Below are 17,552 nucleotides of genomic sequence, written 5' to 3' on the forward strand. Positions count from 1 at the left end.
TCCATATTATGGTTGGTCTGTAGTATTATCCTTATTTAACAAGAGATGATTAACACATTAAGTTAAACTACTATATATAATTGGGAAAGGCACTGGTCTGGAATTCTTTTGGGTAAATCTTGTAATTCCTCTGAGATTTGGATAAAATAAGAGTTTACCTGCCTTGCCTACCTCATAATGCCACTGACTCAACATGTATTTATACACTTAAAATGAGTTTATTGTCACAAGGTCCATGACTAAACTAGTAAGATAGCTTGCAACTTTTCCATTAATAGGACACTCACATAGCTTGTTTTTTATATAAATTAAAAAAATAAAAAAATGTCTTACCCATGCTCTACTACTATATTAGCCGTTGAAAGCCACATGCCAAAAAGTGTTCTTTGTCAGCATTTTTTAAAAATAGTTTTATATTTCTTCATTTAGTGAATGTTTATGGAGCAGTTCTTCTATGACCCAGGTACTATTTTAGGAGCTGGTGATAAAGTATGAACAAGTTAGAAAAAGGTGTAGTCTCATGGCCTCTTTGAAAGAGTATAGTGGGAATGCAGATAGAGCTACTAACAATAGCATGATAAATGTACCCGTTGTGCTAAGTTGCCGTGAAAGCTAGAAGATGGATACACATTGCTTGTGGTTTTGTGACAAAGTCAAAGGCAGTTTGGGAAGGGCTTTTTAAAGAATGTTAAATTTATGTTGAGACTTTAAAAAAAATTTTTTTATTAATTTTTAGAGAGGAGAGAGAGTAAGAGAGAGAGAAGGGGGAGGGAGGAGCAGGAAGCATCAACTCCCATATGTGCCTTGACCAGGCAAGCCCACCAGGGTTTTGAACCAGCGACCTCAGTGTTCTAGGTCGACGCTTTATCCACTGTGCCACCACAGGCCAGGCCTTATGTTGAGACTTTAACTGAGCATGTGTTCCACATTGAGGGAACCATGTCTTTAAAGGCCAGAGGGAGGCGAGCAGGGCACATTCTAGGAGCCAGATGAAGTTTAGGGTGATTGTAATGTTGAGTAAGCATAGGAGAGCTGTAGGAAATGAAAACTGGAGAAGGAAACAAGGGTAAGAGCCTGGACGGTCTTGTAAACCATGTTAAACAGTTTGGATTTTATCCTAAGAACATTGGGGACCGTTTAAGAGTTTTAAGAAATTTAGAAAATAGATTTAAGGAGAGAGCAAAACTCGAGGCAGCTATTACAATGAGAAGCGACAGTAGCCCGAATTAGGAAGTAATGAGATTGAGAGAAGTGGACAGAGTCGAGGGAAATTAAGAGGCATGATTAATAGGATGTGGTAATTGATTCAATGTGGGGGGGATGAGAAGACAGTGCAGTCTAAGGTTCCTGGTTTGGATAACTGAGTGGGAAGATGGTTATACCGTTCACTGAGATAAAGATAGACAATGCCTGACCAGGCAGTAGTAGCACAGTGGGTACAGCATTGGATTGGGACATGGAGGACCCAGGTTCAAAACCTCAAGGTTGCCACATTGAGCACAGGCTCATCTGGTTTGAGCAAGGCTCACCAGCTTGAGAAAGGGGTCACTGGCTTAAGCAAGAGGTCACTCGGTCTGCTGGAGCCCCCCAGTCAAGGCACATACGAGAAAGCAATCAGTGAACAACTAAGGTGCCGCAACCAAGAATTGATGCTTCTCATCTCTCTCCCTTCCTGTCTGTCCCTACCTGTTCCTCTCTCTGTGTGTGTGTCTCTCTCTGTCATTTAAAAAAAAAAAAAAAAAAAAAAAGGACAACAAGTATGAGGAGGAAGGAAGATGAATTCAATATTGGACAAGGTAAATGTTGGATTTTTTTTTTCCCTTAAGTGAGAAACAGGGAGGCAGAGAGACAGACTCCCTCATGCACCCAGACTGGGATCCACTCGGCAAGTCCCCTACCAGGCAAAGCTCTGCCCATATGGGACCGTGGCTTCATTGCAGCAACCAAACTATTTTAGTGCCTGAGGCGAGGCCATGGAGCCATCCTCAACGCCCAGGGCCAACTTGCTTCTAGCAAGCCCTGTACGCAGGAGGAGAAGAGAGAGATAGAGAGAAGGGAGAGGGGGAAGGGTGGAGAAGCAGATGGGCACTTCTATGTGCCCTAACTGAGAATCAAACCTGGGACATCCACATGCCTGGCCAATGCTCTAACACTAAGCAAACCGGCCAGGGCCGTAAATGTTTAATTTGAATTCAATTTTGAACATTCAGAGTACCTATAGGACCACTAGGGAGAAAGAATTAATAAGCAGTTAATTAAATGTCCCCTGATGTGCAGGAGACAGATGTGGCTAGAGATAGAAATTTGTGAGTGTTATTAGCACACTCAATGAGTGAATGAGAACATAGAGGGAGAAGAAAAGACTGAGGAAGAATTGTTAGCAAGAGTTTCCTACTTTTAGGCCCCCTATTCAATTAACTGATTGTGACATAAGGACAAGGAAGATTAGCGACTCGGGGAAAAAGTGTTTAAGATTAACATTAAATCTTAGGTTAGACTTTAAATTTGGGACTGTTAGTAAGAGCACATGTGATATCTTACAGAATTAAATATGTTTCTTGTTATTTTCATCACCAGCATTTTATTTTTATTTATAAAACTTTTCTTTCTCTTTAATACTTGAACAGTTTTTAAAGTATTTTATTATAAAATATGTGCTTATTACAGAAAATTTTGAAAATGTAGAAAAATACAGGAAAATTAAATCCACCCATTATCCCACCACCTAGCGATAGCCATGCGTAAGATTTAAATGAGTTTCCTCTGTCCCTTTCAAGATAAATGGATAGGTGAGTGGATGATACACCATACACTAAAAACCATTCCCCATGCTTGTTTTTCCACTGAGTGTTTGTGTTATTTCATTTTAAATTTCTTGTAAAAATCCTTTTAATGACTGTATAGTATTCTTTCATATTCATATACATTATTCTACCATTTCCATTGGCCCATTAATTTCTCTTCAGCGGATTGTTTAAAAAATAAAAATTTGGGCAAAATTGATGTGAAAAAATTTTCATTAGAGTACTTCTAGCCATCTGTGTTTCATGTATTATAATGACTTATAGGTTAATGTTTTTGGTAGTTAATGAACTAAAATACATAGTTCCTAATCCTGATTTTACTTTGATTATTTTTCTTTTGTGTTTAATTACAAGGTAATGCATGTTTGCACTTTAAACAAGCAATATAGAAGTGTTTAATGTAAACATAGAAGGCCTTTTTCTAACTCTTCTACCTCCACACCCACTTTGAAGGGGCAGCTACTTTGCACAGTTTATGTGGAGTTTCCAAATCTTATGCCAACTCATGTTATAAATAGTTGAGTGTTTAAAGATGTTGTATAAGTAGATAATAACATTGTATCTCTTTGGAAATAACTCTACAGCTCTTTTTTTTTTTTCAAGTTTATTGTAACGCTTTTTCTCCTTTCTCTCTCCATGATGTTTATTGAAGAGAAAGGGAATGGTACGTAAGGAATAAATTCAACCAATGAGGCATTTGTTCCCTTTGAACAAATGCTTTGCCTGGACCATCTGCATTTCATTCTTAAAAGTTATGACCTTGGCCTAACCTGTGGTGGCACAGTGGATAAAGTATCAACCTGGAATGAGGTCGCTGGTTCAAAGCCCCTGGCTTGCCTGGTTAAGGCACATGTGGGAGTTGATTCTTCCTGCTCCTCTTCCCCCCTTCTGTCTCTCTCCCTTCTCTCTAAAAAGGAATTTTTAAAAAAATTTATATATATATACGACCTTGAAGCCTGACCTCTAGTGCACAGTGGATAAAGCACCAACCTGGAATGCTGAGGTTACTGGTTTGAAACCCTGGGCTTACTGGGTCAAGGCACATATATGAGAAGAAACTATAGCAAATATGAAGCAACTAGAAATTGATGCTTCCCACTCCTCTCCCCCTTTATCTCACCTCTCTAAAATCAAGCAATAAAATATTTTCAAAAAAATAATGACCTTAAAAAAATTATGATTCTGCTTCCCAGCAGCTACCTATAAAGGAAAAGATCACTGCAGCTGGACACAAAGCAGTAGTAAATGGTCGCAGAAGAATAGTTTCCAGGGTTTTGACCACATGACATAGTGGCTAAACAGACAATTAAATGTAGTTTAAAATGTCTGAAAAGGTAGAACAACTTTGTTTATACACTTCTCACTTTTGTAGTGTGGTGCCATTTTATTAGGTAAAGACATTTAGAATATAGAATAATAACACATAGTAAAAAAATGTGTGGAGTTTGCTGCCAGACTGACTATGTTGTAACTCTGATTTTATTAGCCATGTGACTTTAGGCAAGTTATCAGCTTTTTTTTTTCTTTTTTCTTTTCTTTTAAGTTTTTTTTTTTAGGTGAGAAGAGGGGTGATAGTGAGGCAGACTCCCACAAGTGCCCTGATTTGGATCTACCTGGCAATCCCATCAGGGGATGATGCTCATGTACCAAACTATTTTTAGTGCCTGAGGCTGACGTGCTAGGACCAACTGAGCTATCCTCAGTCCTGGGGCCTCGCTTGAACCAATCAAACCACTGGCTGTGGGCGGGGAAGAAGGAAAAAAAAGGGGTTGGGAGAGAAGTAGGTGGTTGTTTCTCCTGTGTGCCCTGACCAAAAATCAAACCTGGGGCATCCATGCACCAGCCGATGTTCTATCCACTGAGTGACTGGTCAGGGCCATTACTTAGCTTCTAAGCATCTCAGTTTCCTCCAGTATAAAATGGGATAATAATTATCCAACTTAAGAGGATTATTGTAACATGCAAAATGCATAGACTAGTACCTGGCACAACATAAACATGACGAAATATATTGGCTATTATACTCTAAGAATTGGGTGTTTTGTTTGTTGTGGTTTGGTTTGATATATTTGTTAGTTTGGCTATTTTACAGTTCATTTACAGTTTTATATTTTCATAGTTCAGGTATTAAAACTTTGGGTCTTTATTAAATCTGATTCCTTTCATTTATTTGTAAAGGGATTTGATAACCATCATAACCCTCAGAGGGGGAAAAAGCCCTGATAAATACTGTTATTTTCCCACTGTGCACTAGATTTTTAAATACAAAAGATGGATATTTGCTGAAATTTTAATTAAGCTAGTTGCAGAATATTATAAGCTGCTGCCAAAAGAGAGTCTGCTTTTCTAGAAAACTAGCGTTTTTAAAGTTATAGAATGTAATAGCTTCATAGACTTATTCCCTAGTTAAGGTTTATGAAAAAAGAAAATCTCTCATTACTTTTGTCTAACCTTTAAAGTTAAAATTAATTTAGCTTAATTGTTGTCATTTGTGGTATATTATAGGCTATAGACAGTATATTGTAGGCTTTGGCATCAGTTCTGGCAAATTAAACATCTGTGAAATGAGGTTGGATCCACAGGCTCTAAGAGAATGTGTAATCCATGGTGGTGAGATAGCCCAAGACTTGGTGAGGCAGCTGGATATTGAAACCAGATAAGGTTAGGCTGACACTTGGAAAGTATTGTAGAACAGGGAACCTCAACAAGCCTAGTAAAACCGGGAGGAAACTAGGTATGGACCCAGAATAGGATAGGCCTGAGGATCAGTCCTGAAGACCACCCTCAGGAAGTTATTGGTTCACCTCTTAGGCTAACAGCGTAATAATAATCCTTTCCGTACTCTCCCCCTACTGTCATTATCTTTGGAGCATTGCCAGTCTCTCTGTGTTCACAATATCCCTTATGTAACTCCCAACTCAACATTTGCCTTCTCTAAGCAGATTATCTATGAGTTCTCCAATTGAAATTAAGTTTACCTTTCCTCATATTATTTTAGACGTTGTACTTTAAATACTTACTAACCTCTGCTTTGTAGCGTGGGTGTTTATATACGCTTCCCTCATTCAGTTATTAGCTCCTCGGTCTTAGAAGCCCACAGTACTCACAGCAGTGTTGTATACACTGCATATTCTCAATTGGTGTTATTCAAATTCTTTCATGCCAAACAGCTATGTTTAGTTCTTAATCTACTGACCTCTAGTCACTTTGCTGTGTGTGTACAAGCTTCCTAATTGTGTTCTAGCAGCCCTCATAAAATTACCAAAATTGTTATAAGGTATTGTAAGAATGAGGCATTTCTAAAACATTAAACTAGATTTATATGTCTACAATCTTATATATAATCATTTTTACAAGTGCCAAGTGTTTTTTTACTGTTTGTAAATAATCAAATATAAAACATGTAATATAAAATAAAGTCAGAATCAAAGGTGATAGCATGTTTGTTTATGCTGTTAATCATTTGGTTCATTCTAAATGCCTGATTAATTAGTGGAGTACGAATGAGTCATATAAAGCAGTACTTTCCACTAGCGACCTCCAGATGTCATAGCTTGTTATGGGTATAGCTTGTTATGTTGTTTCCAAAGGGCAAGTCATACCTCATTTGTTGCTGAAACTTTAGAGCAGGAGTTGGGAACCTTTTTGGCTGAGAGAGCCATGAATGCCATATATTTTAAAATGTAATTCTGTGAGAGCCATACAACAACCTGTGTACATTATGCATTATCCAATAAAAATTTGGTGTTGTCCCAGAAGACAGCTGTGATTGGCTCCAGCCACCCGCAACCATGAACATGAGCAGTAGGAAATGAATGGGTTATAATACATGAGAATTTTTTTATTAAAGATTTGTCTGCAAGCCAGATGCAGCCATCAAAAGAGCCACATCTGGCTCGTGAGCCATAGGTTCCTGACCCCTGCTTTAAAGACTTAACAGAAATACTTTAGAATTTTACTTGGATTCTTTCAGCCCTTTCCATGAATTTTTCTGATCAAACAAAGTAATGTTTCTGTAGGATTTCACTAAAATAATACTAATTTGGAAATCTTAATGGTATATTCCTTTCTATAGCTCAGAGCTGTTTAACACTATATTTTCTATGAACTTTTTGCTAGAATACTTCAAGAATACAATATTTTGTTCTTTTTACTTAATTTTACTCAAAGTCTTAGTTCTAATTAGTGTAAATAAAGGTGTATTTTCTCTAAAGACAAATATCAAGCAATTGCATAATTAATTGCATATAAAATAGTAAGGAGAGAATAACATTTCAGGGAATTTTTATTTGTTTATTTCTAATCCTGAATTAGTGGAGATAGATTTATGTAGACACCTCTAATGGACAATTTTACCCAATGTAAAATTGGGTAGGAAGTAAGTTTTCAGTTTGTTGATATTCTGTAGACAATGGGTTTGTCTCTGTTAAATGTCACTTGTGCTTCTCATTATTTTTAGAAATCACAAGCTGTGACTGACAAGTCAGAGTAGAGATACTTAAAACAACTCTGCTTTAATATCAACTCTCCAGTTACTCCACTTTAATAAGTGTTTAATTAGACTATTTCTGGAGTTGGTTCAGTTATAAATGAGCAGATCTATCAGTAAATGATACGTTTCTATGTTGTTTTTATTGAAAAGTCATTTAAGAAAGGTAAATACAGAGTAAAGATATTCTCAACAAGTTGATTTTTTAGTGTTTTTTTAAATTAATATATTTATATATTATAATATAATATATAAATTTAGGAATTAAAGTGCTAATTAGGAAAGAAGAAGCATGTTATAACTTAGGGTACGGAGGCTGTGATTTCATTAGGCTCCAGCTGCCAGGGTGAGCAGGTCTTGGAGAAGAACGAGGTATTTCCCCACCATCCGTTCTGCTGAGGCTGCTTCCCTTCTCTCTCCCACAGCTCCAACATCTTACACCCAGTTTCCAAATTGCTAGATATGGGGGGTGGGGGGGTCTAAATATATCTTATATGCTTCTCCTTTCCCACCTTCACTTAAATTGTGACTTAAAATCAACTTTTCAACAACTTCATCTTATGTTTCCTGTAGTGAAGTGCTTAATAGATATGCTACCTGTCTTGATTTAGATATGTGTGGCAAATAGAATACCTCAAAACGGATTGTTTGGGGACCTGAGTTGACTCATAGAGTATCAGCAGGTTTGGGTTGTGTAAGGTATCTCCATTAACCTGAGACCGTTTTCAGGTGAAAGCCTCAGTTTTGGTTTATTCTTGTCTGACAAGTCCTGAGACCCCATTTGGAAATTATTCCTCTCTGCCTCTTCTTCCAAAAAAAACACTAAAGCTTTTAGAGTCAGTTTTCAAAAAAAGGAACATTTATCTTGTGGTCTTTTCTAACTCTTGATAAAGGAGAAGGCAAAAAAGTGCATCACAATACTGAAATTTAATCCTTTATTTAAAAATCTTTGAACAATATTCACGAAGACATTAAGTACTTTTTCCTATTTTTAAGTAATTTTATCTGAAGAACAGGGTAAAAACACGGAAAAATATTGAAGTACTTTTTTTTTTGAGAAAAAGAAAGAGAGACAGGGACAGACAGTAAGGGAGACAAATGAGAAGCATCAGTCCTTCGTTGCTGCACTTTAGTTGTTCACTGATTGCTTTCTCATATGTGCCTTGACCAGGGGCTCCAGCCAAGCCAGTGACCCCTTGCTCAAGCTAGCGACCTTGGGCTCAAGCCGGAGACTTTGGGCTTCAACCCAGTGACCATGGGGTCATGTGTATGATCCCACGCTCAAGCCGGTGACCTCTCACTCGAGCTTGCAACCTTGGGGTTTAGAATCTGGGTCCTCAGCATCCCAGGCCAATGCTCTGCCCACTGTGCCACCGCCTCATCAGGTGTACTTTCTTCTTTCTTCAGTCTTAAATATAGAAAGATTTTCATGGGAATATAGGCAGAGCTGAAGTGATCATTTGAGAAAAGGTTAACTGGTAATTTCTCTAAAATCAGTCTATAGTAAAATGAATTCTTGATTTTGTTTTTAGATATCATTTGACCTTTAAGTACCTTCAAGTTACTTGTTTTTTCATAGAAATCTTAGTCACACGGTGTTTCCAAAATTTCACTTACCATTTTTAAATTATCTTAAGGACAATTTCAGTTATCATTTAGGTTGCACTGTCCCCAAACCAGCCGGTAGTCTCACAGTGAGTTGTGGGCTCACTTTTAGTTTTGCCACTTCTAGAAGTAGACATTGTCTGGAATAGTGTCCTGGAAAAAGCCTCAGGAATATCTTCCTTTTGTGATGGAGTCCCCACTGCCATGAAGGGCAGTGTTAATACAGGGAAATGGAATAGTGGGGAAGGTCCAGAGAAAGCATTTATCAAATTGGCCCTGAGTCCAATGATTAGGCTTTTTGAAAGGGTCAGTGTCACTTTGGCCATGTCCTTAGGAGCATGTCTGTTGAACCAGTACATTGATTCAGAAGGAGTATTCAGTTCCATAGAGCACTCTGTGTCATTAAAACAAATTGGGACTCCTTTTGCCAAATTAGCGAATGTTGAGGGCAAGTTGAAAATTTACATTTTTTAATCTCTTTATTTACACCTAGATGATGGACCAGCCAGACTATGCAACAAATGAAGAAAACCCTGTGAATGCTGGTGAACAGATTATCCAGCAATAATATTATGTGGACCTGTCATAATATGTCAACTGATTTTCTGCAAATAGAGTTTGACTTTTTAAATGGACTTGAATTGACAATCCGAAGGAATCTTCAATGATATGCTTGCAAATACACATTTTTAAGAACTGGTACTGACAATTACATCATAAGTAATTAAAATACATTTGCTTTCAACTATGTTAAAGTTGTGCCTTCACAGTAAATAAAAAGGATATGGTCTGTATAACTTTAAAATGTATTCTATATACAGTATATTTTTCTAAAAAGAGCCTTGATCCACTCCTGTATTTTTCTTATTGAAATATAATTTCTTTTCAACTCTAATGATAGATAAAGTATTTCTCTCAAAGTGAGTTTCTGAACAGATTTTACTGAAAAAAATTATGCAAATTTTATGCTCTATAGAAATAATTGTTTAAGATCATGCAAGTAGGCAGTTCAACAATGAAATTTTGGATTTTCATCACTGCAAAGATTAAAAAATATAATTTGGGAATATATATAAGTGCATATTTTTATAGTGTAAATTTAAAAAAAAATTCCAATCTTTTTTTAAACTTGAGAACCTAAATTGCTTCAAATTGCTATATATTATATTAGAATATTTTTCCAGCTATAGATAAACATAATATATAGAACTAGTTATTAAAAGGACACAAAAACTGACATCCAGTTTTCAGTGGTCTACTGTTTCCTTAAAGATAGAGATTAAATTTCTTGTTAACATTCAGTTTTACTATAGTATTTCTGATTGCTAAAGTTTGGTTCTGTTATGTTCAGGCTTGGTATTTTGTATAAAATTATGTATTAAGACATAACGCTTGTCATTTGAATAGAACATCTCTACAGTCCTTCCTCTCCACCATCTTGATTCCCTCTCCTTTCCCCAAAGGAAACCACTGTTAACCTTTTAATATTTTGGTGGAGGATGGTATAGAAATATACCGGGTGTGTTTCAGAGGATAGAATTGGAGACAAAAGACAGGAGACGGGGTGTTAGTGTCAATTGGATTACATTACAAGAGCATGAGTAAATTGTCTTGGCACAAGGCACTGGTGTCTCAGGTTTCTCATCTGCAAAATGAGTAGGTTAGATCAGCGATTTTAAGCCTTTTTCATCTCATGGCACACATAAACTAATTACTAAAATTTGGTGGCACACCAAAAATATGTTTTTTGCCGAACTGACATAAAAAAAATAGGTTTAATTTTGGTTCATTCACACCAGATGGCTATTGTTGTGTTAGCTGTTTTCATTTTTTTCATTTGACAACTTAAGGGAAAAGAGGTCAGTGCCCTTGACTGAATAGTCAGATATTGCATGTTTTAAATATTCTTGCAGCACACCAGTTGAAAATCACTGGGTTAGAACAATTAATTATTCTGGCACCTTCCAACTTGAAAAACATCTCTCATTCTTTGCTAAGTCTCAGATGTGATCTTGAACATTCTCCTGAGAGTCAGAGGCCAAATTATGTTGCCATTTTCTTTTATTTTCTCTAAGAAACTTACAAAGGACATTGCAAGGACAGCAGAATTTTGCATTGTCTGTAAGTAATATACAAGATATGTGAACAAATCTAAGTTCTTTCCTTCTAAGGCCAGTTCAACTGATTAAAAGATTAAACTAATAATGCTTTTCAAAATTATCACAGCTTTGATATTTGAATTAAATTTAACATTTGAGGGAATTAGATGCTTTTGTTTAATCATTAACTTTTGCTGAGTAAATTGCACAGAGACACTCCCTTGACAGCTCTCTTTCCATTTAATACACTTGTGAATCCTTTGGTAAATGACAAGTAAGTTAATTTTAACCTTTACTTTGTCTCCATAATACAAAGTTTGAATTTTTTCCAAAGAATCTATCTAATTTATTTGGCAGACTCTGATAGAACAGATTAAGTGCCATGTTAAAGCTCTGACTATATTTTCATTTGTAATACCAATAAAATATTTGCCAAAATACAGCTTTTTAGTAAAATTATCTGCGTTTTCACCCCAGCTTTCTGATATTCAAAAGCCTCGACCACATTTTATGAAGAATGTTAGAAAATTTTACATCTAGAAATTTGAAATTTTAGTTCTTTAATACACATTCTCCTTTATCAAACCATTAGTTATCAAGGAGGTAAAACCTTGTTCTAGTTTGCCATTCAAATCTTATTGACTAAATAGAAATAAGAAATAAATGGTGAAATTTCTTAAGTTTCTCCATCATCAAGGTCAGCTTTACATTGGATTTAAACAATTCTACCAACCCAGCTGAAAATATTGAGAGAAATTACAATAAAATACAGAAATGTTTTGTTTTAAGAATCAAAATAAAGGGTAGGAGAGATGAAAATTTGACTTTTAAAAGGCTGTATCATTTCTCCCTCTCTTGCCTTCCTACCACCAATAAACTTTAAGGACAAGAGAAGTTGTTTATTTCCTAAATATATCTTAAAAACAATAAGATATACTGTATTAATCCTGATTGAAAAAAATTATTACTTCTTAGAAATTCTCTATGAATCTTTTTGTAGCCTATTAAAACATTAAATATCTTCAATTGTAATATAGATGGTTTTTTACTTCAGTTCAGCAGAGATAAACATAAGATTTGTAAGGAATGACCTTACTATTCTAATACATTATATTTTCTTCCAGTTTTTTTTTTAGATTAGCAATACTTTATTAGTAGAATTCAGGATTCATTTCTCTTTAGAAAAAAGAAAATTTTAACCTATCTGCTTTTGTCATTCATAGATTTTAGTTAAATGTCCATAGAAGTTTTGGCGAATTGACACATTTATAGTAAATACAAATGAGCTTTCTAGTATTTATTTTTTCACTCTTTCAATTTTTGCTTTTGGTATAAACAAGCATTTTTTTACATTTGACTAAAAAATATTTGAACTAATTTATTTAAGTGTGGTCTCTAAAACTTTAGCCTGATCTCAATCAATGAGATTTCAAAAACATAGGAATTATATTTCAGGCTGGTGCAATGTACTGGTTTGAAAGGTTTTGTATTTTCCCATTAACAAGGAAAAGAGTTCAACTTATTCAAGATGATGCCAAATAACAAATTCTACAGTTAAAAACATTTATTTTCAGTGCTCTATTTACCTCAGAATAATTCTAAACAGAATGAGGAGAGTAACGCAAATAAAATCAAAATACTGAATATAAATTACTTTATGCTTCCTGAGAGGTATTCTGTAAATTCAAGAGATCTGAATCAAATTACTCAATCTTTTGGAATTTGAAGGAAATTGTGTAGTGTTCATGATTTGGATTACTGAATTTTTAAAGTAAATAAAATGACAGAGTAATATACAGACCATATTATAGTGAAGACTATATATGTGAACTTTCTTGTTTAATGTTTCTGTATTTAAGGACAGCCCTTGCATCTGTAAAGTGATCACTAGGGGGGAAATGACTTCTAAAAATTTTAGAATAGCCCTATGTTAATGGCAATTAAGGGGCAACTAAAAGAAAAAAATGTAGAATACTTAATGTCATTATGTGTTTCTTTAAATAGGCATAAAAAGTGTTGTAAACAACATTTCTTTGTAATATGGATTTTATAAAAAAAAATGTCCAAAGTTTTTCTGGTTAGTTTGCAGGATTTCTCAGTAGAAGTCAATGTAAGTTTGGTAGTTTTTGCCTAGTCTATACTTTTTGTTGTATTTTATTTAAGTGAGAACCTTTTTAAAAATACATAAAACTGAATTTTTACTTAGATGATTGGTTTGAGTGTGGAATTGTTTTTTTAACACTTTGCTATGTAAGTTAGTGTAAATTAATACTTTATAACACTATTAGGCTTTATTTTTTTACAGGACATGATTTAAAATTTAAAATTTTTTGAAGTGTTAATTTAGCAGTGCTTTAAAACTTCCCATGTGCCAATACTGACAAAAAAAATTTTTTTTAATGTATTGAATTCACTATGGTATGCAATAAATTCTATTTTAAAGTAAAATTTGAATTTGTTTATTTTGAATGGTAAAAATAATTGAAAATGAACTAAAAGTATACTAGATTATGTTCACATAAAGTACAAATGGTAATAATCAATTACAAAATTATGTGGTTATTTAAGTCTGACAAATTATTCATAAAGCCTAGATTCTGTGTCATTTACTGCAAATTTATATATATATATATTATTTATTGTATTGATTTTAGAGAGAGAGGAAGGGAGAGAGGGAGGGAGAGACAAGAACATTGATCTGCTCATGTGTGTGCCCTGACCAGAGACCAAACCGGCAACCTCTGCTTTGGGATGATGCTCCAACAGAGCTATCTAAGCAGAGCTGGACATTTATAATGATACACAATAGCCCTTAATAAATATTTAATGAATTAATGTATATACTTTTATTGCCGAGAAATTATCATACCTCTTGTGATGAACATTCCTGCCATTTTTAGCTGATTTGTTCCCACAGATTGATCAGATTCTACTGTCATCATATTTTTTCACTCAGATGTGATTGGCCCAGATATGTTTCAGTAGTGTATTTGTCTTGACCACATGTTGAGGAAGTCACTGAAGAGATCGTCGTCCAGAGCACTGAGGTCACTCACTGACTTGATCCTGGGATTACTGGCAGCCTCACTCACTGTCTCGATCCCGAGGTTGCCGGCTCAATCCCGCGGTCACCAGTACGCTCCTCAGTCAGGGCATGCATGAAGAAGCAATCAGTGGGGCACAACTATGGAATGAGTGGATGCTTTTTTTCTCTCTCCCTCCTGCCCCCCTCTCTCTCCCTGCCGCTCTTAAATAAAGAAAAAAGGCATAATGAGAAACAATCAATGAACCACTAAAGTTCCTCAGCTATGAGTTGATGCTTCTGATCTCTCTCAAAAAACAAACAAAAACAGATGTACAGATCAGTGGAACAGAATAAACTCATGTTTGTAGTCCATTAATATTTGACAAAGGAGGCAAGAACATACAATGGGGTAAAGACAGTCTATTTAATAAATGGTGTTGGAAAATTGGACAGGTACATGCAAAGAAATGAAATTGAACCACCATATACAAGAATAAAATTAAAGTGGATTAAAGACTTTAAAATGTTACACTCAAAACCCTAAGAATTCTAGCCTGACCTGTGGTGGCGCAGTGGATCAAGCGTCGACCTGCAATGCTGAGGTCACCAGTTCAAAACCCTGGGCTTGCCTGGTCAAGGCACATATGAGTTGACGCTTCCTGTTCCTCTCCTCTCTCTCTCTCTAAATTGAATAAATAAATAAATAAGTGTGTGTGTGTGTGTGTGTGTGTGTGTGTGTGTGTGTGTGTGTGTATATATATATATATATTTTTTTTTTTTTTTTTTTTTTTTTGCATTTTTCTGAAGCTGGAAACAGAGAGTCAGACAGACTCCCGCATGCGCCCGACCGGGATCCACCCGGCACGCCCACCAGGGGGCGACGCTCTGCCCACCAGGGGGCGATGCTCTGCCCATCCTGGGCGTCGCCATGTTGCGGCCAGAGCCACTTTAGCGCCTGAGGCAGAGGCCACAGAGCCATCCCCAGCGCCCGGGCCATCTTTGCTCCAATGGAGCCTTGGCTGCGGGAGGGGAAGAGAGAGACAGAGAGGAAAGCGCGGCGGAGGGGTGGAGAAGCAAATGGGCGCTTCTCCTGTGTGCCCTGGCCAGGAATCGAACCCGGGTCCTCCACACGCTAGGCGGACCCTCTACCGCTGAGCCAACCGGCCAGGGCAATAAATATATTTTTTTTAATGTAAGAATTCTAGAAGAAAACACAAAATATCGGACATTTCTCATAGCAATATTTTTTTTCTGCTATATCACCTTAGGAAAAGGAAACTAAAGGAAATATAAACAAATGGGACTACATCAAACTAAAATGGTTTTGCACAGCAAAAAAAACTAAACAACAAAAGAGATAACCCACTAAATGGGAGAACATATTCACTGATAATTTGATAAGACCTTAATATCCAAAATTTACAAGGAATTTATAAAACTTAACACCAAAAGAAATCCAATAAAGAAACGGGCAGCATGAGTGGAGGTGGCACAGTGGCTAGAACATCGACCTGGGTGGGACGCTGAGGTCCCAGGTGTGAAACCCAAGGTCCCTGGCTTGAGTGCAGACTCACTAGTTTAAGCCCAAAGGTCACTAGCTTGAAGCCTAAGGTTGCTGGCTTGCGCAAGAGTCACTGGGTCTCCTGGAGCCCCCCAGTCAAGGCGCTTATGAGAAAGCAATCAATAACAATTAAAGTGCTACAACAAGACTACAAGTTGTTGCTTCTCATCTCCCTTCCTGTCTCTCTCTAAAAATAAATAAATAAAAATAAGAAATGGGCAAAAGACCTTAAATAGACATTTCTCCAAAGAATATATACAGATGGCCAATAGACATAGGAAAAGATGCTCGACGTCTCCCTGGTCAGATGGCTTGGTTGGTTGGAACATCATCCTGATATGCAGAGGTTCCTGATTCTATCCCTGTGCAGGGCACATACAGTAACAGATCCATGTTCCCCCTCCTCTTCTTCTTCTCCCTCTAAAATCAATAAGTAAAATTTTTAAAATTCATTTTAGAGAGGAGAGAGAGAAAGAGAAAGGGAGGAGGAGCAGGAAGCATCAACTTCCATAAGTGTCTTGACTGAGCAAACCCAGGGTTTTGAACCAGCGACCTCAGCATTCCAGGTTGACGCTTTATCCACTGTGCCACCACAGGTCAGGCCAAGGCATAATTTTTAAGAATGAAATGCAGATGGTCCACAGCAGAGCATTTGTTCAAAGGGAACAGCCATTGTGGGAAGCAGTATGGAGTTACCTCAAAAAATTAAAAATAGAACTGTCTTGTGACCTAGCAATTCCACTTCTGGGAATATTTACAGAGAAACCCAAAACACCAATTTGGAAGAATATAAGCACCCCATGTCCATTTCAGAGTTAGTTACAGTAGCCAAGATTTAGAAGCAGCCCAAATACCCATCAGTAGCTGAGTGGATAAAAAAGCAGTGGTACATTTACACAATGAAATACTACTTAGTCGTAAAATATAATGAAATCTTACCTTTTGTGACATCATGAATGGATCTGGAAATTATTATGCTAAGTGAAATCAACCAGTCAGAGAAAGACAAGTACCATATGATTTCACATATATGTGGAATCTAATGAACAAAATAAACTAACAAAATAGCAATGGACTCAGAAGTGGAGAACAGACTGATAGTTGTCAGAGGGAATGGGGTTTGAGGGTGAAAAAGGTGAAGGACTTAAGCAAAGGGAAAAAACCTATAGACACAGACCACAGCGTGGTGACTGCAGGAGGGAAAAGGGGTGGGAAGAGGTAGGGGTGGATGGAGGAAGGGATTCATGGTGATGGAGACTCAACTTGGGGTAATGAACACACAATCCAATATACAGATGAGGTATTGTAGAATTGTGCATCTGAAACCTGTATGATTTTGTTAACTGATGTCACCACAATAAATTCAATTTAAAAAACTTTGAAAAATGAAGCCCTGGCTGGTTGGTTCAGTGGTAGAGTGTCAGCCTGCTTGTGGAAGTCCCAGATTCGATTCCCAGCCAGAGCACACAGGAGAAGCGCCCATCTGCTTCTCCACCCTTCCCTCTCTCCTTTCTCTCTATCTCTCTCTTCCCCTCCTGCAGCCAAGGCTCCATTGGAGCAAAGTTGGCCTGGGCATTGAGGATGGCTCCACAGCCTCCACCTCAGGAGCTAGAATGGCTCTGGTTGCAATGGAGCAATGCCCCAGATGGGCAGAGCATCACCCCCTGGGTTTGCCGAGTAGATCCCAGTTGGGCTCATGTGGGAATCTGTCTCTCTGCCTCCCAGCTTCTCAGTTCAGAAAAAAGAAAAGAAAGGAAAAGAAAAAAAAACCTTTGAAAAAAAGAAAAGGAAAAGAAGAAAGGAGGGCTTAAGCTAAAGTCTTAAATAAATCTCAGCATTACTAAAAGTTGGGGCAACCAGACATTGTAGGTTTTTCAACATGATGCAATATGAAGCACAAAACATGTGACATGGCATTTTTTATAATCTTTATTTATTGATTTTAGTGAGAGAAGAAGGGAGGTAGAGA

General features: G+C 36.7%; 1 protein-coding gene across 3 annotated transcripts in view; it reads left to right on the forward strand.

Moving 5' to 3' along the window:
- Positions 1-13,445, forward strand: part of SPPL2A (signal peptide peptidase like 2A) — a 66,435-nt gene extending 52,990 nt beyond the window's left edge. For 2 of the 3 annotated variants that reach the window (XM_066276390.1, XM_066276393.1), the window contains one exon: positions 9,392-13,445. In XM_066276390.1, coding sequence (XP_066132487.1) covers positions 9,392-9,466 — 75 coding nt within the window. In that variant the 3' untranslated portion in view covers positions 9,467-13,445. Of the gene's footprint in view, positions 1-1,749; positions 1,795-9,391 lie in introns of those variants that run through there. The other variant, XM_066276392.1, reaches the window with a different exon arrangement.
- Positions 13,446-17,552: the final 4,107 nt, after the last annotated feature.

This window comes from Saccopteryx bilineata, chromosome 4, assembly GCF_036850765.1.
Source record: "Saccopteryx bilineata isolate mSacBil1 chromosome 4, mSacBil1_pri_phased_curated, whole genome shotgun sequence".
In the NCBI taxonomy this organism is placed as follows: domain Eukaryota; kingdom Metazoa; phylum Chordata; class Mammalia; order Chiroptera; family Emballonuridae; genus Saccopteryx; species Saccopteryx bilineata.